This window comes from Sander vitreus, chromosome 3 (genome assembly GCF_031162955.1).
Source record: "Sander vitreus isolate 19-12246 chromosome 3, sanVit1, whole genome shotgun sequence".
Taxonomy (NCBI): Eukaryota; Metazoa; Chordata; class Actinopteri; order Perciformes; family Percidae; genus Sander; species Sander vitreus.
This window is the reverse complement of record NC_135857.1, coordinates 30,129,746-30,156,814: the sequence shown is the minus strand read 5'-3', so window position 1 is coordinate 30,156,814 and position 27,069 is coordinate 30,129,746. Positions and strand designations below refer to the sequence as shown.

The 27,069-nt window shown below is 39.5% G+C and overlaps 1 protein-coding gene across 1 annotated transcript; it reads left to right on the top strand.

Annotated features, from left to right (window-relative positions):
• The first annotated feature begins 326 nt into the window (after nt 1-326).
• tbx4 (T-box transcription factor 4) lies at nt 327-27,069 on the top strand. Its single transcript, XM_078246917.1, has 9 exons — nt 327-584; nt 6,461-6,606; nt 7,767-7,861; nt 16,045-16,164; nt 18,515-18,662; nt 23,180-23,332; nt 23,669-23,757; nt 23,972-24,207; nt 24,306-27,069. The coding sequence occupies exons 2-9, from the start codon at nt 6,463-6,465 to the stop codon at nt 24,959-24,961; spliced, it is 1,641 nt and encodes a 546-aa protein (XP_078103043.1). The 5' UTR covers nt 327-584; nt 6,461-6,462; the 3' UTR covers nt 24,962-27,069.

Below are 27,069 nucleotides of genomic sequence, written 5' to 3'. Positions count from 1 at the left end.
ATGGCAAAAGTGCATGTTGGCTGAGTGAGACAGATAGGCCTACTAAATGTAGCCTATATGGTGGTGGATGTTACCGAGGCTCAGAGGAGGCACAGTCCGCCTGGAAGGCACTGCTCCCCAGCTGCAGCAGCGTCAGGGCCAGCCCGGTGAAAGAAACGGGGACAAACCACTCTCTCCCCTGCTGCTTTCACACACATAAAGTGGGCTGAGCAACTGTGTATGCAACGTGTGTGTGTGTGTGTGTGTGTGTGTGTGTGTGTGTGTGTGTGTGTGTGTGTGTGTGTGATTCCAAGAAAACATCACAGTGAGTTCACCCCTCGGACCGCGCACTGCACAGGCGCAGAACGCAGCTCGATGCTGGAGAAGCTGAAAGGCACTAAGGCAGCCGAACCGAGCGACGCACTGACACTTCCCAGCGGACATCCGCCGCTGCTGAGCCTCCAGATTCCCGCCCGAGTACAGGCGCTTTTTAAAAAACCACGTGCAAACGCCGTGGGAAGGGAAACACCCCGCTGTTAGCTGGCTGAAGACAGAGCTGCGGTGTACAGGGATGGATTTAAGCAGATGATAGCTGACTGCATGAGGTACAGTAGAGACACGTCTGTGCGTCTGATAAGCTGCACTGTAAATTCATTATCTGCTGATTATCTGCTTGCTTGTAAACAGCGCTGTCTGTCCCAGGGTTAAAGAGACGCATCAGAGAGCAAGAGCGCTTTAAAATACAGTGTCATCCATCCAGGGAATTATCAGCTGCGATAATTAGACTATACTGAACTCCCACGGCACGACAATCGGATATGGAAGATTTGAATCTGACAGTTACGGGCAGAGAACGGCGGAGGGAGAGAGAGGAGTGTAAAGTAGGCTGAAGTGGTCCAGTAAATTAAAAAATTAGCCTACTGAGGCTTCCTTTCTATTTTTAATGTAGGCCTACATTGTTTATGTATATATATATATATATATATATATATATATATATATATATATATATATATATATATTTTACATTACATTGTTATTGTAATGTAATAACATCATAATCAAATGCAAAAATACTGGTCTTATTCACAGATAAAGGCTAGCCTATATTTTATTCTATTTACTTAACAATTTATTTTCACCACATTATTCCAATTATAATAAGAATCATTATTATTATTATTAGGCCTGTTATTAACATTATTATTATTATTATTATGCTATAGCCTACATGATTAGGCCTATACAACATTTTAATTGTGTTGCTTAAGTATTGGCAGGTATTAGCAGATGGTAATTTGAACATAATACAATTATGGTCTGACTATATTATTTTAAATTCATGTTTTACTTTTTAAATATATATTTTTTGTAAATATGGAGGATGGTGTTGAAAGCGTTTTTATGTTCGTTTCATAATTATCCTAAAGTAGCCCTCGACAAGACATTGGGTAGACTATTTTTTATGAGGGGGGTTGGAAAGGTGGGCACTGAAGTCATGTAGGAGTTTCTGTGAAAGTGGCCATTGCATTCCATTTTTTTTAAATGTGCAATGTTGTTAGATTAAATGCCAGACCTTGGCTTTAATCTATGGCGACTTTCCAAAAGTCATTACTTTTTCAGTATGGTTGTAGCGGATTTGCATTGAAAGTGTGATTAAATACTGTCATACTATGCAGTTGAATCGAGATGTTGTAAAATGTATTTGTTATGTGCTTTATTTAGGCTAGGCCTACATATTTATCATCTAGACTGAAAAGCCTTCCCTGTTTATGCTCGGGCCTTAATGCATCAGAACTGCAGACACAAAATGGCGGCACATTGCCACAACTTTATTACAGCTGTCTCAGTTAACATTTCTCATGTCTCATATCTCATACAACACACACACACACACACACACACACACACACACACACACACACACACACACACACGCGCGCACACACACACACACACACACACACACACACACACACACACACACACGACTAAAAGTTTGTTTTTCAGGCTTTTCTTTTGCATTTGCCATTTAAAAGTCTGCACTGTACTTTCTGCATAGAATTTGAATAATGTGATCAGTGCAGAATGTGATGTATAGGCTACTGATGGTGGCCACACCACGTGACTTCCACCAACAGCATGTAAAATGACAGTGGAGCTTTATATAAAATGTTTAGTCAAATGTGTAATTAAAATATCTGACAGCTCGTTTGAACAGAACTTCTGTTTTCATTTACTCATTTTTTTCTCTTCTTTTTCTTTTTTTGACAGTGTTGACATGTAATAAAACGGCATAGCGTGTGTAGGAATATGTGCCCTGAATAGTTTTCGGATTGAGTGTCCAGAGTGACAGGAACAAAAAAGGGTTCTGGCTCATGCTGCTTAAACAGCACCAGTGAAAGGACCTGTTTCACACTGTAAAAAAAGGCTCTGTGGTCATTTCCCTGTCAGCCCTTATCTTTATTAGCGTTCACAAATGTCTCCATCAGTTTACACTGGACGCCGCCTCTCTACTTTCATGGCTAAGAGAGTGGCCGCTCTGTGTTTACAGGCCCACATCCCCTGTGTGCAACCCTCAGGAATGAACAGCACTTGGCTTTCAGGGGCAGGAGAAGAAAGCAACAGGTTTTACACTGACGTACAGTTCTTTGGGTAGTTTTTGCCTAGTTCTTCTGAAAGATTGGTAGCTGGTATAATTGAGAACATTATTAAGGAGAGTGATGAAAACTTGTGGTCAGTGTGATATACAGCTCAAACATGATCAAACTAACTATAGTTGGAATATGAAATATGTCAACGGGAAGTGTTGAAATGCTTTTAAATACATGCTAGAAAAGAGCATTTTTAATAAAGTAAATGTCTTTGAAGCATACATAACGGGTTTGTTAAGCCCTCACCAATAGTTCCAGTCTCAGAACTAGCACTCAGAAAACATTGTTTGCAGTGTGGAGCCGGATGACACCCCTGAGAGTCTGAGGCAGACTTGGAGCTCGGAGCAGCCGCAGCAGTGAGATGAGACACAGACACAGATGTGGGGTTATGAAGCAGTGTGAAAGACAATCTGCAGTGGTTCCATAGGTGTGAGAGAGAGAAGGACTTATGGCCGTCAACATAATGACAAGGATAAATACATCCTCCATTTTTACTTGCACTATGTTAGTTTCACCAGCTTTTTTTCATGTTTTTTTTTTGTTCCTTTCCTGTTAAAAAACAGTCTAATCCATCTAGTTTGAAACTGCTTTAGGGGCCCTGCGTGTTTCATAATTCAATTAAAAAGTTGCCTTTCAGAGGCTCTAGTTTTAGTGTTACAGTACTGCACATGTCTTCTCATACAAGCACAGTTGCATTTTTACTACATGTATGATAACAGTATATCAGCGTGATTTGGTGCTGAGGCTTTGATCCAGAGTCTCTTCCACAAATCTGAAATAAAACCTGAGCGTTTTACCAGCTGACTACCTGTCATGGAGCTAAACAGTCTGTACGGACTAAGGTTCACATGAGACGATTAGTAGGTGCTGCGTTTAGATACTGGATGAAACCATACAGCTCAGTGAAATTTGTGCAAGATTTTATGAGCTCGTCATGCGTAAGAGGAGCAGATGAGTAAATGCTGAACTGATGTGTGAAGTTTGCCCCATTGCATGATGGGATACAATGAAGGCTTTTCACAATGAAACAGTGTTAACCTTGATGCTGAACGACAAATGGCTGCAGACCCTAAAATAGATGAAATTTAAATAGTGATTTTGTATTGTGAAGGCTAACAGCTTATACTGTATATCATTACTGATTTTATATTGTTTTTGTATTATCTATATTTATATTGATTATATATAAAATGGTTGAAACCCGATTAGTGATTTTGTATTCTTCATATCTTAATATGTGGGATTATTTCTGTCCATATTGAATCTAAAGTAAAAGATAGCATAAAGTGTAGCCAGGAGAGTGGAAGATAAATAGTGTCAACAGCAATATTTCAAAACTTGATCTATAATCGTGTCAACTGAACGTTTTATTTATTATTTTATCAGGAAGTCCCATTGGGATCAAAAACCTCTTTTACAAGCGAGACCTGACCAAGGTAGCAGCCGTACAAAACCACAACATAGTAAAAAAAACAACATTAAAATGTTAACTAACTTACGTATGAGGTTTCCCTGCATTTTTTCCATGTTTACATCCTGTAATAAGCCACTACTTCTTGGCTCAAGTTAACACATTATTTTACATCATCAAGCGACTTTGCCAGACTTTCTCACTAACAACTGCAACTGGTGGCTGGTCACCCAGTCCAATCCAAACAAATTACCTTGTTTTTGCTGAAGAAACATGCACACTTGTATTACAAACACATGCTGATGTCGCTGAGACGAGAGAAAAACATTTGCTGAATTTATTTTGTCCACATTCAACATATTTTACATTCTTCAGTTCAGCTTTTTTTTGCCAAAACATATGTGATTTGTAGTGGGAAATTACCTTTATTATTAGAACATCATAGTAGCAGACATTCCCAGACAGGTATTCATTTCAGGGAAGGGAGGTATTTTATACACTACAATTAAAGCTTTAGTTAGCTACAAAGCTAATTAAGACTATCAGCTCCACACAACTCTCTCTGTATTTCTCAGTATGACTATGTTCAGATGATTGTGGCGTCCGGTGACTTCCCCGCACAGAAGCTCGAGTGAAGATAATTACCTCTTCTGAAGAGTCCATCATGTTTTTTTAATCCTCCGTGTCCTACTTGGCTACTAGCGACTGCGTGGAGGAAGGGGGCGCGTGCACAGTCACGGAAGGCTTGTATCATGTAGACTAGAGGATGGATACCCGACCCGAGCGGGCCGGGTTTGGACAGAAATTTAGAAATTATGTTCGGGTTCGGGTCGGGCTCGGTCACATCAGCACGATATGATTGGGCCTCTTGTGTGTGCCTGTGTTAACGTGTGCTTGTTGCCCTGTGTGCGCTGATGCGCTCATCTGTTGACATTTCCGAATGCCTTCCTACAGTTGCTTAATAAAAGTGGGCTTTCCACACAAACAAATGTACATGTGTCATGAGAAAAAAATGAGATTTTAACTGTTAATAAATATCTTAATGCCTGTCGGGCTCGGGTCGGGTTCGGTTACTGCTCTGTCGGGAAATGTATTAACACAAGAATACAATTACTCAAAATTAAAATTGGATGTTGGAGATTAAAAAAAGTGAGAGTAAATCTTGGAGGTAAATAAGGAGTAGTTTAGAGATAAGAACTGCAGCTCCGGAGAGTAAAATGGGACTAGAAAGAATATTAAATGATGTCAGTTAACTAAAATAAAAAAAATAAAAATAAAAAATCATCTATAATTTCTCACAGGCAAGTCAACATCGTCATCAATTTTACCACTGCTGATACAATGCTTTTTAGGCAAAGGTTGTTACATTGTTACATATTTACATAATTCATAATTTTGTCTGTATTCACAGTAAAAGAAATTGAGCAATTGAGAGTTAATAGTTCCTACTCACACTCCTGGTGACAGAACCTCACGTTCATTGAAGAAAAGGCAGTGCAAAAACAGTGTGGCGAGCACTACACATACATGGAGCTTCTATAGGCTATATACTGAATATGTGCATTTGAGCTTAACCCTCTGAGGTCTAAGGGCATTTTCACATATCTTCTTTTATCATATTTTATTTATATAGCGCTTTACATGGTACTCAAAGACACTTTACAGTAAAACCAGCACATATAGCACATTAAAAACAGATAAGCAATAAAACCAACCCATAAAACAAGCATATTAAAAGCAATTAAAAACAATAAAACCAGTAACTATCAGGTGAGAAATGTAAGACTGTTTGGACTAAGGTGTGTTTTGATTAGTGTTTTGAATGTGTCCAGGTCAGTACAGTCACGGATGTGATAATAAATTTACATTTTTAAGGAATTTGCATATAACTGATCCCCATGTGTTTCATATCACAATGTCAAAAATCAGCTTTCCGTATAGTGATGCCCACATTTTTTCTAGAGCAATGTGTAAAAAGATAATTTGGCGCTAATGCTGAAACGTTGATGTTCGCTTTTTGAAATTCCTCAAATCTCTTTTGAAAACAAACCTTAACTTATAGATGTGTTGTACGAATTGTTTCAGTCTTAGGTTACATATGATTAAAATAGTAAATAAATGTCTGAAATGAAATGTTGTAATATCGCTTTTTGAGTAGGACTAGAGTAGGAGTGTTGTTTGGATGCACCAGTGCGTCTTTCGGCCTCAGAGGGTTAACTTGATGGCAGTGACCTATGGTGGCTTTCTACAATTACTGATAGTATTGGATTCAGACCATGTATTATTGGCATGGGAGAGTCTACATTATATCTGAAAAGTGTCACATGCCAGGTCTGTCGTGCAGTGGACATTTCTTTCTGCTTTCACAGCTACTCACTGATTACTCTGACAGCTAAATATTTTTCCAATCCTGCAGAGATGTTGCAGGAGAAGCTTTCAGCTGTGACGGATGAATGTATGAGCCGGGTCCAGGCCGGCGGGGGGACGGATCTCCTTCCAGACCAGTCACAACTGGGCCTGTCCACAACTCTCACCATTCCCAGCTCCAGTGAGCCCGACCAGGTACGCATGGAGACCCTTTAGTCCACATGGCAAAAACACACAGTTGCCTCTTATGGCTGCAGTTTGTAGACAATGGATGATTCTCTAGATAGTTAGAACTTAATTAAAATGAAATGACATGTTGATTGGGATTTTTAAATAAAAAATAAATCAAAACATGTTTTCGAGCGAGGTTGAGGAGAAAGCAACAGTGGAAACATCTGTTTACACTAAATGGTTTACACGTACAGTACCCAAACCTAGCTGTTCAATAATTTTTGATGAATCTTTGTAAGTTGTCAAAACAAATAAAATACTTAAATTAATAAAATAAACTAAAAAGATGGAGTGGATATTAAATTTGACATACATGTATACTGCAGATGATTTATACGTTGCTCTGTAGTGCAGTTATATGCAAATACTTTAAATGGCATTGTGTTTTTCTTGATACCCTGCTTATAGGTTGTTGTGATGTGATGTACAGTCATGTGAAAAAATTAGGACACCCATGCTAAAGTTGACTAAAAAGAGGAATAAAAAAAATCATCTTTAGGAAATTGATCTTAATGCCTTAATTAAAAAAATGAGGAAAAATCCAATCTTTAAGGACACCAATTATCTTTGTGAATGAATAATGTATCATAAATAAATAAATGTTCTTCCTAGAGATTGGCATGGGGTACTTTCCATAAAATCATCTCTCAATGCAAATCAAACCAGCTATTAGGCTAACTGAAATAAAACCATGCCAATCTCTAGGTATGGTGAAGGGTATGTGATGATGTGGGGCTATTTTAATTCCAAAGGCCAAGGGAACTTTATCAGGATGCATAGTATCCTGGATCCATGAAATAACTGGCCTTTAATAAAAAGAAAAGGCAAATAAAATAAAAATCTGCCTGCCTCTATGGGAATTTAACATAGGGGTGTACTTACTTATGCCCCCTGTATTTTAAGGAAGAACATTTATTTATTTACGATACATTATTCATTCACAAAGAAAATTGGTGTCCTTAAAGATCGGATTTTTCCTCATTTTTGTAATTAAGGCATTAAGATCAATTTCCTAAAGATGATTTTTTTTATTCCTCTTTTTAGTCAACTTTAGCATGGGTGTCCTAATTTGTTCACATGACTGTATGTGTGTATGTGTGACATTGATTTCTGCTCTCTTTCAGAACATTGAGAACATTAAGGTTGTTCTTCATGAAAGGGAGCTGTGGAAGAAGTTCCATGAGGCCGGCACAGAGATGATCATTACTAAAGCAGGCAGGTGAGTAAGCAGCGAACACACCATCAGTCACGGTACAGTCTAGACCCAAAGAGGGGGAAATCATTCGTTAGTTTTAGGTTAGGAATAGGTCACGGTGCTTTTATTCTTAATTTAAACATGTTTCTAATCCACCAACAAACAAAAAGTGTTTTGCATGTACTTCTGTTATTTTGGAAATGTCTGTGTATGTGTGCTTTATGTTAGCAAAGCTCATCAATTAATTCCATTATTAGAAATTACCTTAATAATCAGTGCTGGAAGCAGTATTCATGTCTTTTACGTGAGTTAAAATAGCAACACCACATCGTACAAATACTGTTACAAGTAAAAGTCCTGTGTTTCATTCATTTTTTATTTTATTTTTTTATTATTGATATATTAACATGTAAAGATCATGTCAATATTGTAGTTTTAAGTACTGCATGTAGAGTTGGGTAGTTTTTATAAAATAATGCATCATTTTATAAAATGATCATAAGTTTTGTATGTAAAATATTAATATGTAAAGTAACTATAGTCAGACAAATGTAATGGAGTAAAGAAAAATAATACATTCCTCAGAAATGGAGTATTAGTATAAAGTAGCAGAACATTAAAATACTCAAGTAATGAACAAATACTTCAACATTATATTTAATTAAGTAACGTAGTTAAGTAAATGTAGTTAGTTACTTTTTGTTAATAATGAATCATTTTTCACACGCCACACAAAAATGGAATTTAGATCAAAGCTACAAATAACATGATTTAGAGTTTAATCATCACAAAAAGTGATGCAGTGCTGTTAATAAGCCTTTCCTCAAAGACAGAAACTTGCATGTTGTTGTTGCAACTTGTTGCATGTTATTCATAGTCACTATAGATCAAAAGCTGCTCATATTCTTTATACGTTTTTGGAAAATTATAGAGAAAGTGATATTCAAGTGATGGATTCATTACGTAAAATGAGAATCATACCTTTCTGTGACCATCTGTTTAGACAGCTAATAATAACATATAGCAGTTATAGCTTTGTCTTTAAGGAAGAGACAGAAAGTTCCTGCAGCAGTGACTACATAATTGAAAACACAAATGACTGCTTGGCTTGTTGGATTTAATGCGACCTGAGGATTATATAGTGAGGCCTTTGGACATTAACCAGAGAATGAGTAGACTCTCAAATCGACCTCCGCCTCTCATTCCTCATGGGAGGGGGGTTCCAGCAAAAAAATGTTAAAGGTCACCACATTTTTTCCTTAATGCTGCATAACCGTAAGAGATGGGCTTTCCCTTGTCCAGCTGATAAAGTGGACTCTGAATCCTTAAAGCCTTTGAAGGGCTGTGCAGTGGTTTAGTGGTTTAGCTGTGCAGCTGTGCTGGGAAACCTGTCTGGGTTTACCTACTGTCAGTTTGCAGCAGACATGCTAAAGGTCACACAAAAATGGGCTTCATCCTTCAGAATCAACAGCTCTGAAATTGAACTCACACAAAATGATATCAACACCAGACTGAATTATTCAAGTATGTTATGAATAGTGCATGTAGAGCTACTCACCATGTTATCATGGCAGAACACCTTTGGTCCATGGTAATCTGTATGTTATAATAGCCTAGTGAAATATAGTTTAACAATGTATTAAATCTGACATTTGAGCAGAGCATTCTATAAGTGCAATTGTAGCATCCTGTACGTGAGAGTCATTTCCAGTGATTCTCCAAAAATGTTTCAAATATTAATCACGGAGCAGACGAAAAAAATTTAACAAAATTATGCTAGTTGTTATCAACTGGTATTGCTAACAATGGCTAACCTGGACAATGACACCTGGCAATGCTAACATGCTGATGTATAGCAATGTTTACCATCTCAGTTAGGCATGTTGGCACAGTTCTATTAGCTAATTAGCACTAAACACAAAGTACAACGAAAGGTGATGAGAATGTCCTTAGTTTTGTTAGTGTTTGGTCATAAACCAAAGTATTAATTGGACAAATTAAAATTTTGACCGATTGATGGGGCTAGATGGAAAGTTAAGGGATCACCAAAGTGATTACAATTCATTCTCTAATGTAACATGAATGTCTGCACCAAACTACATAGCAATCAATCCAGACATTTTATTAAAAGCCCAAAATGTCAACCTCATGGTGGCGCTAGAGGAAAGATGAGGGGATCACAACAGTCATTTGGATTTATCCTCTGGCGTCCATGGATGCACAAAACCTCATGGCAATCCATCCAGTAGTTGCTGAGATATTTCAGTCTGGACCAAAGTGGTGGACCAACTAAGAGCCATGCCACGAGCATGGCTAAAAATCTTAAAATTAATTTTAAGATGTTGAACAGGAAACCATTGTTTGTCTATTTAGATATCACAATAAAGTGAGATGACATTTTTTACTTCTAATCAATAATCATTATTAGACCAAATTAAATTAAAACAATCTAGCTTATTAACAATGTACATTTTTACAGAAACTCTATTGTCCCAAGAACTGAGCCCTGGGGAACGCCACACCAACTAAGTGCAGTAGAACAAGCACAAGTTGGCATAAAACATTTCTCAGACTGACTTTCCTTTTTAGCAACAACATTTGTTTTGTGTTTCTGTTTGCATTTAGCTTTAAATTAGATTTTTTACATCCTGTAAGTGGCATTTTTCCACCAATATAATAATCCTAGTCATTCTTCTTCATCAGCAATTTTTGAAAAACTGCAAACGGGTGTTAGTCAGATGTTTAAATGTTTTCTAACTAGCTGCAACAGCACACTTAGTGTGTTTACATGCACAGCAGTAACCATGGTGAAATGAATAACCGGGTTATGCCAGTTCTCCCCATATACATGGGCAGGGAAACTCCGGTACAGTAGGTGGTGCTCTGTCAATGTACAACTGGTCGGAATAAGGCTTTTTCTTCTGGTTGTCCTTTGTCAAAAGTCAAAAGTGTAAAGAGTGCCAATGACAAGCTGCAGCTCAAAGCCAACAATCAGCAGAGCAGAGAGAGCAGATTACATTGTTTCTGTAGTTCTGTCCATCATTCCCATTGGTTATGATAACATTTTACTCAACACTGGCTGATAGGCAAACCAATTGTGCATTTTATGACTAAACCCCCCTGAGGCCGACAATGTCATATACAACAGCAAATTACACATTTTACGTGATATTCAATATCTCCAGATCAATGCAGTGTGGACTTTTTCTTTGTTTAGAAGCAGAAAGATGCATCGTTTTAAAGAGGTCTTCATTTGATCATAGGCCTTCCATAGGCTTTGTAATCCAGCCTGGAACTGCAGTGTCTTTTCAGAGACTTTGCACAATAAATCCAAAACGATAAATCCACAACTGAACGGTTATTTATTCATCTTTTCGTATGAAAAGGTATCTATTTACTGTTAGCCTAGGCCATCTTGACTCCTAGAATGCAGTGGGGTGAATGTGTCGACCAATCAGAGGCTGTCTTCCTGACTATCTTCTTCTTCTTTGATGTTTTACAGCAGCCACTTTCCTGACTGTGTTGCTTGGCTGATACATATACTTAACGTGGAACGAACAAGTTGAAATAATGATCTAACAGCGTAAATGTAATAAATAATGCGTAGATTCAATTGGGCATTTGGATAGTAATGTATGTAAGTGTATTGGAGATGGCACAACCAACTTCAATAAAAACATAGGGACTTTTCTGGGGGAAAATCTAAATGTTTTTTTTTAATACTTTGCTTGCTTTTAAACAAAGCAATGCCCATTGGCATTACCATAGGCTGGATTTGTCTTCTTTGAGTTCTACGCAGTTCAACCAGGGATTTCTTTTCCTGTTGTTTCGTTTGAATAATTTTTAGAGGCCTCCAGACTAATCCTATCTAGTATTTTACAAGAAAAAGCAAAGATTGGAGTAAAATCTGAAGAAATGATTTTGTGTGGCAGAACTGTATCCTCTTTCCTATCATGTCAATACTTCTGGAGCTTTTATAATTAATCTTTTAACCTCTTGGGGAGTCCTGACACCCACTTAGGTGTCCAAAAGCACAGGTTTAGATAACATGGTAAAACTAAGAACCTGTTTAAAAACTTTCGGATTTCTGGTCCAGTGGTCCTGTACATTCCACTGTACCGCAATGGCTAGCAATGACTGTGTTACAGTCAGTATCTTATTAAAATTACAGTAAGTCCCAGATTGTAAAAGAACACGAATGGGACGCTCTGTAGCTCACCTAGTAGAACATGCGCCCCAACGATGACTGTAGTACATGTCGTCCCCTCTCTCTCTGTCCCTCTTTTCTGTCAATCCTCAGATGCACTAATTAATGCAATAAAAGCCAAAAAAAAATCTAATTTATAAACAAAAGGGTATCTCTTAAGACTCTTAATGAGTCTTCAGTGTATCGTATCATATAGTAGAAGAGGATGAGTGACTATGCTGTTCTATGTGGAAGTGAAAGGTCAAAGGGGAAAGAGTGAAAACACAATAGAGCAATTTACAGGTGTGGTGTTGAGTTTGATGTGAGCAGAAAGCCTGTGAGAATGATGGTTGAAATGGACATTTCAAAGCCATGTCAAAATGTTAAGTGTTATATGTATAATTTTAAACATTACGTGATAAATTGACTGTGAGATTAAACTGCAAACACTTCAGGGTTATATTATTTTCAGCTGTGTCTAAAAGCAGCTAAAATGCTGCTGAACTTTGTGCATGTGCTTTCTCAACATATTTGTGAAATGGGTTGCCATGAAAAAAGAATCTTAATAAACGGGTGTCTTCGTTTAAAAAGTAAAAAGGTTTGGGGCCCACAGTTGTGAGGAGGGTCATTGCAGAGGTGGCAGGAGAGGAGGTACAGATGCAGAGCAGCCAGGCCGTCATGCAGGCGATCCCACATTTTCCCAACACTCTGAGATGAAACTTGCTCAGTCCACTCCCATGCAGCACCTAGCTGAGACTAGTGGACTTGTTATTGTGAGTGTCATTGTCCAGGCGTAATCCTCCCTCTTCAAAGCACCCAGTGCAGCTCTTCCCTCACTCTCCCTCTTTGTACACAGCCCGTCAAGAGAGCAGCGGCGGGTTGATAAGAGGAATCCGGCGCCCACAATAGGCCGGGTCTACTAGGTTGTAGCGCTTCATCATCTCCACCCAACACTCCTTTTGATCTTGCCGTGGTAGTGGAGATTCCCAGAGAGGGAATGGATCACTGGAGGGCCTAAACATATGGGATTGTTAAGAGAAACAGCTGGCTGGGCACAGACACACACACACACGCACACACACCCTGACACTGATATGATACACACACTCTCCATTTCTCATGCTCCTCTTAAACTCACTCAATCACACCACCGTATGTGTATGCATGCCTTCATGTTGTCTTTCTTTGAAAAGCAGTTGTCTAGAGTTGCAATACCTATGGTTTGTTTATAGATGTAGCAGATATGCAACACCAAGATATAGCATCACATGTATATAAGATTATAGACAGACACAAAGGAAGCTCAACGACAGGACTACAATGAAAGCCTTGCTGAGCACAGCTACACATAGACTACAATAAGGTTGGTCATTACAGATAAAATCACAAGTTATGTTATATTCCAATATCAACATATAATGTGTTGTACTATTCAACTGAGAAATCAATTATCATGTTAATCCAAATGGCAAGTAATAAAACCAGAGATATTAAAGGGATAGCTATCTCAGTATAAACGGTATAGCAAAATGTCAAATAATTGACAAATTTCTATCAGATCTTATATTTCTCAACTGTAGACTGCAATGGTTGTGCTGCTACTGATGTCACAAGAACAACACTCATTTACATTTACTTTTCTTTCCGTACTTATTTAAATACTTATTAAACTATTTTTCAAATGTGGGCTAAATAGAGAAAACTAGTAAGCTGCGCTGACAACGATCTGAGAAGTGTAAGGTGAATTACCACCATAGTTAAAAAAAATCTTGGATTAAGGTTGTTTGCTGACTTTGTAAAACAAAAACTTCATCTTGTCACTCCTTTGAGGCAGTGGAGGTACCGCGAATGAAACCACATTTATTTGACACAGTTTGCGATTAGGCTAGGTGGGCTGCATTTGAATCAATTAGAAGGAAGCAATGTTATGGATTGTTTTTTTTTGTCACTTCTACTATCTTTCATCCAAAAATCAATGTCCTTGTTCATCCACATCTGGCAGCAACAAGAATAGACAGTGCTTTCAACAATAAAGGGTTAAGATGTATAGGTTCCAACACAGATCACACTTCAGCTGAGATGTTTATACATTTAATACACTGGGTTAGGTGGATTTTTAAAGGCCTCAGTGCTTCAAACAAAGAGCTTGTTGGATCGCCTGACAGCGTCTGGAACCCCCTTTCCAATAGTGGAACTGGAAAACTGTGTCCAACCATTTTTGTAACTTGCCAAAACATAATCCCACAACCCTCCCCCTGTACTCTGCAATTGGCCCCGTGTGCGGAGGTGTAAAGTAGGCGACACAATTTATTGCATCTCCCCCTCACTATGATTTCAAGTGTGACTTTTGCCTTATGTCATACAACCTAGTTCGTTTGAAGCATACTTAGATCTATGTAAGAGCATATGTGATTCTCTACAGAACCAAGACACATTTTGACTCAACAACATTCATTTGTGTATAAGATTGCGGTGCATCCAGTTTATTTGTCTGACTGGACACACTAATTTCCACAGCTGAAGAGTGAACAGCAGCAAAGCCCTCACTAGGTAGTTAGTATGGCCATATTTCACAAATCCGAGGGCCACATGTGTTGACACAGGCCTCCATTTGCTCTGTCTGTATGGTGTGAGTGGAGACAGAGATGAGAAGAGGTCTGTTTTGAATGTTCCTCTAAGATTAACTCGTCTTTCAGTGAGGATGATACCGGGACTGATCTGTCCTACTGATTGGATTTGAAGCCTGGGAGAGAGATTTGAATTACCTGCCCTCAATCCCCCTCCTACTCTATCTTACGTGAGGGAGTATTTACAGTAACATGATCAGATGGTGTCAGGCACTATAAGCCTTTGAAGAAGGACATTTGCACCAATCGGAACAGCAAGCATGTAGATAGGAGTTTTGATGCTATGCCATTTTCCCAGAAAGCATGCAAGGCTTTCATGAGAGTGTCCTCCAATGTTTGAACATGTTGCCATGGGCAGCACCCACAGATAAACTGCAGGCCTTTTTGACCGTAGCCTCTTGAGCAATGACGAGTCGGCTATCTAAACTGTTGTCCAATCTCGGGTGCCATTAAAAACCACTTAGAGCTTTATAAGGGGCGCAGAGCCCTTTGCGAAATTTCCTTTGGCGCAGATGGGATGAAAACCTTTTTGGTTTCCCAGAAGAGGTCAGGAAAGGTAGCTCCCTTCATGTGTTTTATAGCTTTGAGTGCTATATTAACATATTCTGTCTTTTAGTCTGGAGGCATTTCAAAGATGAAAGATAGAGCATGTTCCCATACTTTTTATGGCCTACCGGTATCACAAGTATGAGAAGATTTCAGTCCCAAATAAATGCCTGCAAGTTACAAAATCATTACCAGGCCAGACAATGTGAGATTTTGACAGTTAGGACAACATCAAGAAAATGACCCTTGAAGGTTTAACAAGTGGGTTTTCTTCCATAATGTGCTTAGTGGGGTTATCTGTGTAGAAGTAGGTTTCATCCACTTTATGTTCAGGTCAAGGTGATTTCAGCTTTCTTTGGCAAGGCAACTTCTCACCCTACTCTTCTCTCAGTCCCACGACATCTGCGGGTCCTTTCTCATCCCAATCCCTTAAGAACATCACTGAGCTACAGTCAGGGAGCTAATCTGATCTTCATCTGCACTATCTGTGACAATACTACACTTATCCTCCGCACACAACTGTTTTTAACAGCCCACCGGATCCTTTCTTAAGAACACGATCACTGCAGAGTGCAAAGTACAGACCTTTGGTAAAACCAGGTTTTTGTTAGTCCCTATTGATTGCATATGAAAAGACCGTTTCTATAAAAACTGACAATCATGTTTACAAGTTTAGATCAAATCCTCCTTAAAGGTTCTAATCACACTGATTTCTGTTTGAGAATAAGAACTTATGTTGGTGCTTAAGCTAATTCATCTTATTTAATACTCAATTGTTTAATCAAGTGTTGCTTTGCCTTCATGTGACAGCCAAATTTCTTATACCTTTCCTTTACATTACTCAACAGGAGGATGTTTCCCAGCTACAAGGTTAAAGTGACTGGGATGAACCCCAAAACCAAATACATCCTACTTATTGACATTGTCCCAGCTGATGACCATCGCTACAAGTTCTGTGATAACAAGTGGTAAGTTTGCAATTGCAAAGCCATAGGGTAGCTGATGTTAGCTATTGCTGTGTAACTGACATTATGAAGTCTACTGACTTTATGAGTCTTCTTTACTTCTATACACTTTGTCTCAGCATGTCACAATTGAACATTTCAATGGGTTTATCACAGAAACAAGCAGAAAACAAACTGTAACTTCACAGAAGAGATGTCCTGCGTGTAGTCCCATTGTAATCGCTCTCAGTCAGGCTGCCTCATGATGTCTTTTAAGTAACTGACTGAAAAGGAATTTGGAAAATAAAGAGGAATTCAATGTGCCATTGTCCTGTAAAAGTTCTGTAAAAGTTGCATCGTTTTGCTTCAGTGAGAGGACTAAGGACTAGAGTAATACCTCGATGATTCTGCTGGATTAGAAACATTATATTGTTTGCGCCTCCAATGCAACCATTTTCAAAATTCTTGCTTTTTACAACATCTGCGCATGGCAACTACTGTATGGTTAACATTAAGGTCCAGACACACAAAGCCTATAATCGGCAGTTGGACAGTCTGGCGAGGTCAGTGACTCGAGTCTCTTCGGGATGTTCCGTGCCGTCGTCCGTCCGAGGGGCCGTTGTCCTTCATTTTGGCCAATTTGACATGTATAATCGGCGGGGCGGGCACTGCCGGCAGTCGGACTCAAATGACCCATCTGATTGGTAGAGTGCTAACCCGGAAACGGGGAGCGGGATGAGCGTGACTAGAGTCTCTCAAAATCCGATGAAAATCTTTTAAACTGACCTTTGTCGATCTGAAATGAAGACAGATTCAGCAACTGCATGGTCTATTTCTCGCTTAAAATGTTTTCAGAAACACGTTTCGGTGAACTATTTTAGTAAAATATGAGATCGTATTCTGAACAAGCCGCCATGACAGTCTGTCATTGAATTTCTGGAGAAACCAGACCCACGTGACGCGTTCGTCCAATCAGCTGCCGGTTTTCATTTTTGGGCAACAATATAGATTAGCGCCGCCTGCTGTTATGGAGACGTATTACGTCTCGTCGCTTTGGTGTGTTCCGAGGCACTTTTTTAACCAACTCGGGGAGACTGATCAGTCCAACTGCCTTTTCTGCCGAGGGTCAGCCGTCTGGTCGGTGTGTCTCGACCTTTAGGGATAGATTCTGCTGATGGTCAAAAACTATTGTCAGAATCACTTTTAGAATCACTTTTATTGGCCAAGTATACTTACATACACAAGGAATTTGACTTCGGTAGGTGTTAACTCTCTATACATTCAACAAATGTAGTAGTAAAAATAGACATGTAGTACCTGACAATACCTGTCAAAGTATTGTCAGGGTTAGGCAATTAAAACACTTAACTAGTGTGTCAATTTTGTAAGCAATTTGGTAAGTTTGATAGGGAATTTTCAACACTAAACAATATCATATTATGATATCAGCTAAAAGGGGTCCTACATTATTACCTACATTAATGATGTGGCACTCATTTGTAGAGTTTTAGGACCTTCATTATTTTAAGTTATATTACACAATAGGGACCCAACTGCAAATGCTCTGGGGCCCCCTTAATCAGGCCCTGGCCCTTAGTTTGTAATCCCACAGTTCACTACAAAGGGCCAAACCATAACACCAATGTTCTGCTCCCTTCTTCTCTCCACGAGATAGAGGGACGAAGAGTCATTAGGTGTACTTGCTGCTTCGGTCATGCCTATATTGCATAAATATCTTTTTAAAAGAGGCACTTGATTCCTCAGATAACCATGATTGCCCTCTATTCACCAAAGAAGCACAGTATTTACTAAAATACTGGAAAGAGAAAAAGCTGCTGGACTGAACTCAGTATTTTCCAGTGGACCCTGTATCTAGAGGCAAAGGCATTGCAGTCCTCCATCCATCAGTGTGACATTAGAACTGGCATTGCCAGTCTTGTCCATGAGTGGACAAAAAAGTTTTGCCAGGAAAAGCTGAAAAGAACACGAAAGAAGTTTTTTTTTTACAGCCATTTGTTTCTGATCTTGTGTCATGGCCTGCAGTTGGCAGGTTCTGGTGTTCCTCAGCAACACCTTAGAGAAGCATAATTAGTAATGATGTTTCAGCAGAGGCCACCTCCTTCCAGTCTAAGGGATTTAATACTGTGAGGGTTGAGAGCAGTGGTATTTTACGTCTCTATAATGCTACATTATGGTAAAGGAGACTTGGTTAATGTGGAGACAAGAACAGACATTTTTAGTGAGTGATGTTAGATTAACCGAGACGTATTATCTAAATGTTGGATGGCATTAGCTCTTGAAGACAGCGAGAGGCAACATTAGGTTTTTCTATCATTATCAGATTTCTTCTGCATGTCTCTCAATCTGTTTTTAGGATGGTGGCTGGCAAGGCCGAGCCAGCAATGCCAGGCAGACTCTATGTGCACCCTGATTCCCCCGCCACAGGAGCTCACTGGATGAGGCAACTGGTGTCATTTCAGAAGCTCAAGCTAACAAACAATCACCTGGACCCTTTCGGGCATGTGAGTACCTGCAGAGAATATTAGTACTTTCTATAACTCAAAACCTATTTACAGAAAGGGTTAATGCTTTTACAAAATGTATTGGCTTTTTGATTTTGCTATCATTCCAATAGTTAATGATGTGCGCTAATTATAGCAATCACAGAGGTTAGTTAGGGGAGTAGTTGTGTGTGTGATGGTCTGCATTGTTGGGGTCCTGTCTTGTTGAGTATATTAAGCTCGTTTTTAAACCTTTCAATTTGCACACTCGGTTATGTAGGTGTTTTTAAACTTACTTGTTAATAAAGTGTTAAACACAGACTTCATGGCAGACTTCATTTTTTGCACCAGCACAAGTTAGAAGAAATGTCTTCAAATTCCCTCCAGTGGCATTTGTTTTAGCTAGAGTCCCACAACAATAACATTTTACTCACCAATTGAATTGCTAAACACAGCTTAAAAATGGTGTCACATAGAAATCTAATATAATTTAGATAATATGGTTAATATGTGGATTTAATAAAAGTTCTGACTCATGCAGCTTATCTCAGTGGACTAAGGTTGTGTACAACTGAGTTATCTGACACATCTGAGTCAATTCCATAACAAGTTCAGTCGACTCTCATAAGAGGCTACAGCTATGCTAGTGGTTCATTGTAAAGAAAACCAAACTGTTACAGAGATAAAGCAAAGTATTGGACAAATTGCGACCTGATGATGGTGCTAGATGAAAAGAGTCTGCACCAAATTGCATTGTAATCCATCCAACAGTTGAGACATTTCTCTCTGAACCACAAAAAATGTCAACCTCATGGTGGCGCTAGAGAGAAGATCACCAAGGTCAATATTTATCCTCTGCGACACATTAATGTCTGTACCAAAAGTTGTGCCAATCCATTTTGTAGATGTAGAGATATTTCACTGGATAAGTGAAGTGTTTGACCTGCTGGTAGTACTACACTAAAAAGAAAAAGACCCGAGCAAATCGAGTCCTATTCAAGATGGTCTTTTTGAGGGTGCAAAGGATAAGTGAAGTGTTGATGATCTACCCTGTTAAAAAAAACAGTCTACTACAAAATCAATACATAATGCAGTAAACAGGGTTCTAAAGGGGAAATACCTTTAGATTGTAGAGCTATAGGCGCGTAACCATGTGTAAAACACTTATTTATTTCTAAAAAATGTTGTGCTCCCAAGGCAATTTATTAATGTCAGCTTTGCCTGATTAGAATACACCTCACACACTCCAATATACTGCTGAAATGTTCTGAAAAAATTAGAAGAAGTAAAAAGAATTTCTGATTTTTAAAAGCTGATGTGATGAGGTGATACATGTGCAAACAGCAAAAGGTGGAGTTTTTTTTCAGATTTCTGAAAGGTAGGAATACAAAACTGAGAAGGCAGAGGCTGTAGAGGGAGGTGAAGAGTGTGACTGTGGCAGTGCTCCCCAGGGGAACTCTGGGATAGCTTGTCTGAAGCTATCCCATCAATGGGCGGGCTCATTAGATTCATAACCTTTCAGATCAGTGGTGGGGCCTGCTGTCAGATTGAGTTGAGTGCCTGGCTAATGATAAGGGCGAGTAATGAGGACAGAGCAAGTTTGAGGCCAGGCAGAGCCTAGATGACGCCCAGACCAGGAGGTGTGTAGTAGGGCAGCAAAGGAACTCCCATTCAGTAATAATTATGCACATTATTGAAGGTGTAAAAATGACTAATTCAACCATAGTTCTCACTCTTCTTCTTCAGTGGAACTCCCCTTTATGGTAGAGAGCAGACTATTGTAGAGTTCAGTACAAATAAACTATTACATTTTCCCACACTGGGAATTCCTGAGATGATGTCTTTTCATATGCAGGTCTGTGTCGGGTCTGGGTTGACACCATGTAAATGTTTGAAAATCTCTGGTCTACAGTCTAGTCCCGTTGTAGAGTACTAGGTTATCAAGTTGTAGAACCAGCGTTCTACAGGACTAGAGACTTCTAATCCCAAATTCCTTCAAATCCATGACAGTCATTCATCTCTATATTGCACCATATCCCTCACCCACCACCATCCTGTCTTGACAATGGACCTGCTCAACATCAGCAATACAAACTAGCTTCTGTTTACTAATAGCAAACAGATGTTAGTGACCTAGGATAGATTTGCCACTGTTAGCCACAAGATGTTCAGATGAATCTCCACTTAAACGGAGCTGATTCATTTCAGACACTAGTGATGGAGTGGTATCATCACAAAGAACAGTCAATCATTAACCCTGTTTAAACACAGAATGCTCATGTGCTACGGTGATTTAGCTCAGTATCTCAAATGATGGCGTCCATATTGGACAATCCCGCCCTTCACGATTTATGCCCATTTATGCCCAACAGTCAGTACCAATGCAGGAAGTATTATGGCTTTTATGTGGCAATGTGGATAATTGCCACATAGTGGACGGATGTGTAAACTGGAATTTACATCCCATCACAGACCTTAAATTGATAGTCACCTTTTTATTAACCATAAGCACAATCTTTCCCTAACCTTAACTAACAGTTTTAGTTGCATAACCCAAGCCATCTTAACCTTATTTGCAAATTATTTTAATTAGCTTATTTTACAATCTTTCCTTAACCATACAGTAGTTGCCATTTACAAAAGGAAACCATCTTAAAATGTTATCACTGGACGTAATCCGGGTTTTGCAGAATCATCCAATATTGACGTTCTTGTCTGGCGATCCGGTTGAGTTATTACATGCTATGGTGATAAAATAATACTATTTGTCCTTCAAGAACTCATTGCAAGCACATATCAGATGAAGCAAATAATCATGCCTGAATGTTTTCATATTGGGAAAGATGAAAGTGAATACCTTATTTAGCTCTTTACTGGAGACTCTTGGGCGACTGTCTGAATGTAGTGATCAGGCTTCCCTGATCACTACATCAGTCATGACATCAGTCGCCCAAGAGTCTCCAGTATCATATTAAACAGCTGCCAGACAGCAGAGCAAGCAAAGGTCAACAGAGAGCCTCTGGTGAAGCAGCCAATAGCTTATCTGTGTCTCTCCAGCCTGCCTCAGCAACAGGAGCATGTGAGCAAGGGGCCATTCGGTGTTCAACCTGAGCCTAGCTCCCCATGCCCTGTTCAACCTTTGCCTCTCTTTGAGAGCCCCCTGGAGGAGAAGGCTCCTTGTGAGAGTGTCTGGCAAATGGAGGAGGGGAACCGAAGTGCAGAGCTTGATGCTTATCAGCACTGACAAAGCTGGACTAGTGATGACCCTGCCCTACTGTTACTAACGCTTCGCTGGGCACAGCACTCAGCTGCGGTGAGCAGACTGATGCTAGTGAGCCGACCTGTAGCCACCCAAACAAACTAAACACAAAGCACGCTCAGCACATGCTACCTGCTATACTAATACAACACATTTAGATTCAAGTTTAATGGAGATGAAAAATGCATCTAAACCAATCCAATCTAACAACTTTGCACTTTAAAGGCTCAATTACAATTAGGAATTCAGCAGAGAAAGGATGGTAACAGGCATGGTATACTATAGTATTCATGTTAGCTTACCGCGTTAAAATAGATAAATCATTCTATCAAGCTAACTACTTCATCAACAATAATATCAAAGAAAGGCATAAACACACTCATTACAAATAGTTTGATCGTATGGCATGATTTTAGGTGTGTCAGATGGGTGGTCAGGGAGTCAGAAAAGTGCACTGGAAGTTGTTCAGCTGCCAATAAAATTCCCATAATGCACTGTAAAAAGAAGTGAGCATAGCAATGTTCACCGCCACAGAAAAAAATTCTGGGAGGGCTCAGGGTTGTCCCAGTGACATCAGTAAGTGCTTTAGGGCTCCCTTCGCTTGGGAGTGTGCAAATATGCAGACTTTGTGTGAGCGAATTACACTTTTTACAGCATTTTTGTTAATGTAAGTGTGATTTTCACACTGAATGACACATTTTTTTATTGATATCTAGTGTTGAGTTATGGTTCTATGGTACACATAGTTCACACAGTTAAATTTGCCGAGGGTAAAAGGTAGTGTACATTTACCTAAATAAGCATATGGTTTCTTTGAGAGCTGATGTGAGGCTTACATGTTTATTTGTTTTACACATTCAATTATTGTTAGTTAAAGTCTGTGAGAGTTTGTATTTAGGTGTTGTTGAAGGGACATCATTATCATGAGCTTTTTAATTATGTCCCAGGTCATTAACTCAGAGTTGCAATGTTCATTGAATCACTGGTTGTAATCGAATTCACTGTAGTGAATGAACAATGTTGCTGAATGGTCACTGGATACTCTGGAGAGAGCCATAATAATATCATGTGGAGTGTCCCAACCTCTTATTTGTCAGCAACTGTGTAATTTAGTGTTTATTAACCCTTTAAGCCAGTTATTATACATTATACATTGTCATTTTCTTTGCAAGCTAATGGTGAAAAACAAATGTCAACCACACCAAAGTAGCTGTTCATAGACCGTTGACTGTCCAAGAAGTTAAAAATGAAATGTGTTACCTTCTCTTCTACTTTCTAGATCATCCTGAATTCTATGCACAAGTACCAGCCCAGACTACACATAGTCAAAGCCGATGAAAACAACGCCTTTGGATCCAAGAACACTGCCTACTGTACTCATTTCTTTCATGAGACAGCCTTCATCTCTGTAACCTCTTACCAAAACCACAAGGTACAGCAAGTTTTTAACACAATATAATATATAACGAAAGTTAATGCAATATTCCTAATTTTACAACTATAAAAGTAACATGTATTGGTGTCAGCTCTTAATTGTATGGATGAAAGGGGATTACACCCACTCATTTTTCTGAAGGTGAGTCATGTTTAACTAAGTTTGAGAGTTGTAAGGGTGGTAAATGTTTCAAGGTGTAGATTGATGAAATTGAACTATTGAAGTGTGCACAGGGGTGCAAGCAAAGAGCCTTAGCTTGGAATTTGTCAGTGTTCCTTTTATTTTACCTATGGTTTGAAGAATGAGATCTTAAATGAAACGTTATTTTCATAGATCACTCAGCTAAAGATAGAAAACAATCCATTTGCCAAAGGATTCCGGGGTAGTGAAGAAGGAGATCTGCGCGTTTCAAGACTACAGGGGTATGTTTACACAAAAAGGAACCAGGAAAGTAAAACTGATCCTGTCGGACCATTTAGCATACTAGAAGTCTCTCGTAAACATCAGCTCTTCAGGAGCTTTTTTGTGTATGGATATAAAAAAAATACCTTGCATGCTTGAAAGACTGTTTTGAGTGGAATTGCAGGCATGGCAGACTGATTCATTGTCTCTTCTGTTGATACTGCTAATGTATAGGAAAGAATATCCAGTCATTTCTAAGAACATGGTTCGCCAGAGGCTCATCTCCTCGCATAGTCACCTAGCAGGCAAGCTCGGAGCAGGAGTTCTCACAGGGCACCCTCAAGTCCTGTCCTCTTATCAGTATGAGTCTGGGGTTCCTATGTCTCACTCAGACCCCCAAGACCATATCTCGAACCACTTTCCTCAAAGCAGAGATCCCAGCCTTCTGTACCACTGCTTCAAACACAGAGGTATGTTCTTAGCCATTGTTCTTTTAGCCATTGTACATAATCACATGTGCACATTATGTACTCCCTAATAAAAAAAATGCTGTTACATCTCTCTGCAGATAATGCCCGACATCTAGAGCTTGGATGTAAGCGGCCATATCTGGAGACATCATCTGCGGTCTCAGAGGAGCATTACTTTCGTCCAGCTACCTCTTATGAGTCGCCCTTACTCTCTCATCCGTACTGCACTGAGGCAATCACCTCTAGAGAAGCTTGTATGTACGGTAGTATGGAAACAGAGTCTGGATCTGGGGCAGGGGACACAGATGATATGACCAACGCCTCCTCAATAAATTGCAACATGTGGGCTACAATGCAGCCCTACTCTCGCTATAGCGTGGAGGGTGTCCCGTACCAGCCCTTCACTGCTCACTTCACTAACGCTGCCACGGTCACGCCGGTTGTACCGCACCCCACATCATCCATGGCGTCACGACCACAGGCTGACTTGGGGGTCTACAACTCAGCTACGGTGCAGCGAGGACTGCCCGTCATACCTTCTTCATCCTCCTCTTCATCCTGCTCTCCAGCTGTTCCGGGATCCAGAGATAGGTCAGGCCATCCGCCTCTGTACCACAAGAAGCCAGGGTCACCGCTCCGGCCTCACAGAGATTTCTCAACCTATCCCACACAAGGCACTATATCCGTACGGGATCCATCCTATCACTACCAAGTGGAGCGGAGTAGTACAGGGACTCACTGGACTGACAGCTAACGTGGACCACTGGAGAAACCAGTTTTGTCCAAGTCTGAAATGAATCAAAGTAATAAAAAAAAAACACAGTGGGCTGCTGATAAGAAGCCGTGATAATGAACTACAGCCATGATCATTGCCAAATTGCACTCCAAAGCCATTAACATCCCTGAATTGGCACTGAAGCACTACATGCAACACTGTATGTGGTTAACTGTGGCTTACCATTTTACTTATGCAGATGTGTAGCATGTGTACTAGCCTGTGATCCGATAGGGTGGTTTGTCAACACTCAAATACAAAGTGCAGGTTTGAGCAGCACTTAACAATTCTATCAGATGGAGTTGTAACTCTTGCCCTTAAAGAGAATTAGAGGCCTAGATATGTGCACTATGCATACATGATGGTCTCCCAGGGAAAACTGAGCACTGAGGATTTTATAATTTCTTGTAGAGCTCCACCTAGACAGAGCATGTTTCATAACTAAGGCTGCCATTATTCTATATTTTTGTTATTGTCGACAAGGCAATGAGAAAGACCAAGCCAACAGTGTGCGAGTCCATCTCTCAATACTTTCTGACCCTACCCTGTCTGTATCACTCATCACCAACCCCATTGTGGTGAAGACGTTAATCTCAGCAGTTTCCTAAAACAGCTGGCTACTGTAGTTTTGGGCAAAAATAAATAGAATTGGTTGAGGACTTCTTTCAGCTGTTGATTAATGTGAGACACATCACATACTCATTTCACTGCAACATACAGTATATCCAACTCACCCTTTCAATCATGGCAGTGTACTTAAGCTGCCAGTGCTCTGCTCATCTTTTGTTGCTTGCCTGCTGCCACATGGCTCACCTGAAAGCTGTACTATCACTTGCTGCAACTGCTGTTCATATAGCCTTTCAAAAGCTCCACCTCCACCTGTAGATTCTGAATCTATTGTCGTTTTCCACTCTCTGCTATGCAGCGCTTGATGTACAGAAAGGGGTGACGAGGTCAAAGCCTCAATGCCAAATATCAACGATGTATTCTGCATTCACATAATAATTTCTATGCAAGTTGACTGACTAGACTATACATTTAGTGGGCTGGTGAGCATGTCCAACAGCAGGACAGTTTATCTAAAGTGATTTAAAATAAATTACAGTGGCTGTGTTTGTCGTTTTTAAGAAACACGTAAACCTGTGCAACAGTGTTGCTCATTGATATAAAAGATAAGAGGTTAGAGGATTTGTGGTTTGGGTCTTTTCATGACATTGGTTGACAATAAGAACAATATACAATACCGCCAGCCTTGAGAAGTAGGCTGGGGTTGATGTCCAAAAGGAATCACAGATCTAAAACTTTATCACAGCCAAGTTCCTTTGAGTCCTAATTATTCATATGTGCCACAATGAGATTTGCTACACCTTTATGTATAGGGTAACAAGGGTAAAAGTGCATTGAGTCCACTGCAAAGTGAGATTGATCATATCAAATTATAACAGACCAGTTCATCGTGCATATACTTAGAATCGTATGCACAAAGACATGAAATTAGCTAGCTATGTATGGAGGTCTTTTCTCATGATGTACAGTAATTTAGTCAAGTGAAAGGTGCACCAAAAAACATCCATTGTGAGAGTTGTTAGTGTATAGGTCTTATTCAAATATTTTTTATGTCTATGCTAGTTGCGTGATACTAGCACTAATCTGAGGAAAACATGTGGTGAGTGTAAGACTAAGCCATGTGTTTGTTCGTCAGTTAGGCTCCAAACTCATGACAATATTCTAGTGAAACGGGACAGCAACCAGATGCGGGCTTAAAGAACTGCTGTTAAGCCATGGTGAGTACTGGAAAAGAGAGTGCACACAAATCCCACTCCCAAATGATTTACTTTGGAAAAAATCCTTGCAAGACTGCAAATGCAAAACAGCCTGAGCAGGCAGGAAAGCTGAAAGAAAAGACTCTTGGTAGCAACACTTACAGTAGAGTTTAAACTTGCATTGCTAGGAGAGACTATCTTTAGGATATGATGGTGATCACTAATGCATTTGTGCATTGTCCCTTTATTTCATGTTGTTAAGTTCATTATAACATTTTTGAATTTATTGACATTTTTGCACACCTGATGAATAAACATTTTCAT

What these genes read in the sequence shown, in the direction of transcription:
- tbx4 (XM_078246917.1), top strand. Translation starts at nt 6,463, where the DNA reads ATGTTGCAGGAGAAGCTTTCAGCTGTGACGGATGAATGTATGAGCCGG. An exon ending in ATCATTACTAAAGCAGGCAG is followed by an intron (nt 7,862 to 16,044) that starts GTGAGTAAGCAG and finishes ATTACTCAACAG; the next exon opens with GAGGATGTTTCCCAGCTACA. An exon ending in CCTCTTACCAAAACCACAAG is followed by an intron (nt 23,333 to 23,668) that starts GTACAGCAAGTT and finishes TTATTTTCATAG; the next exon opens with ATCACTCAGCTAAAGATAGA.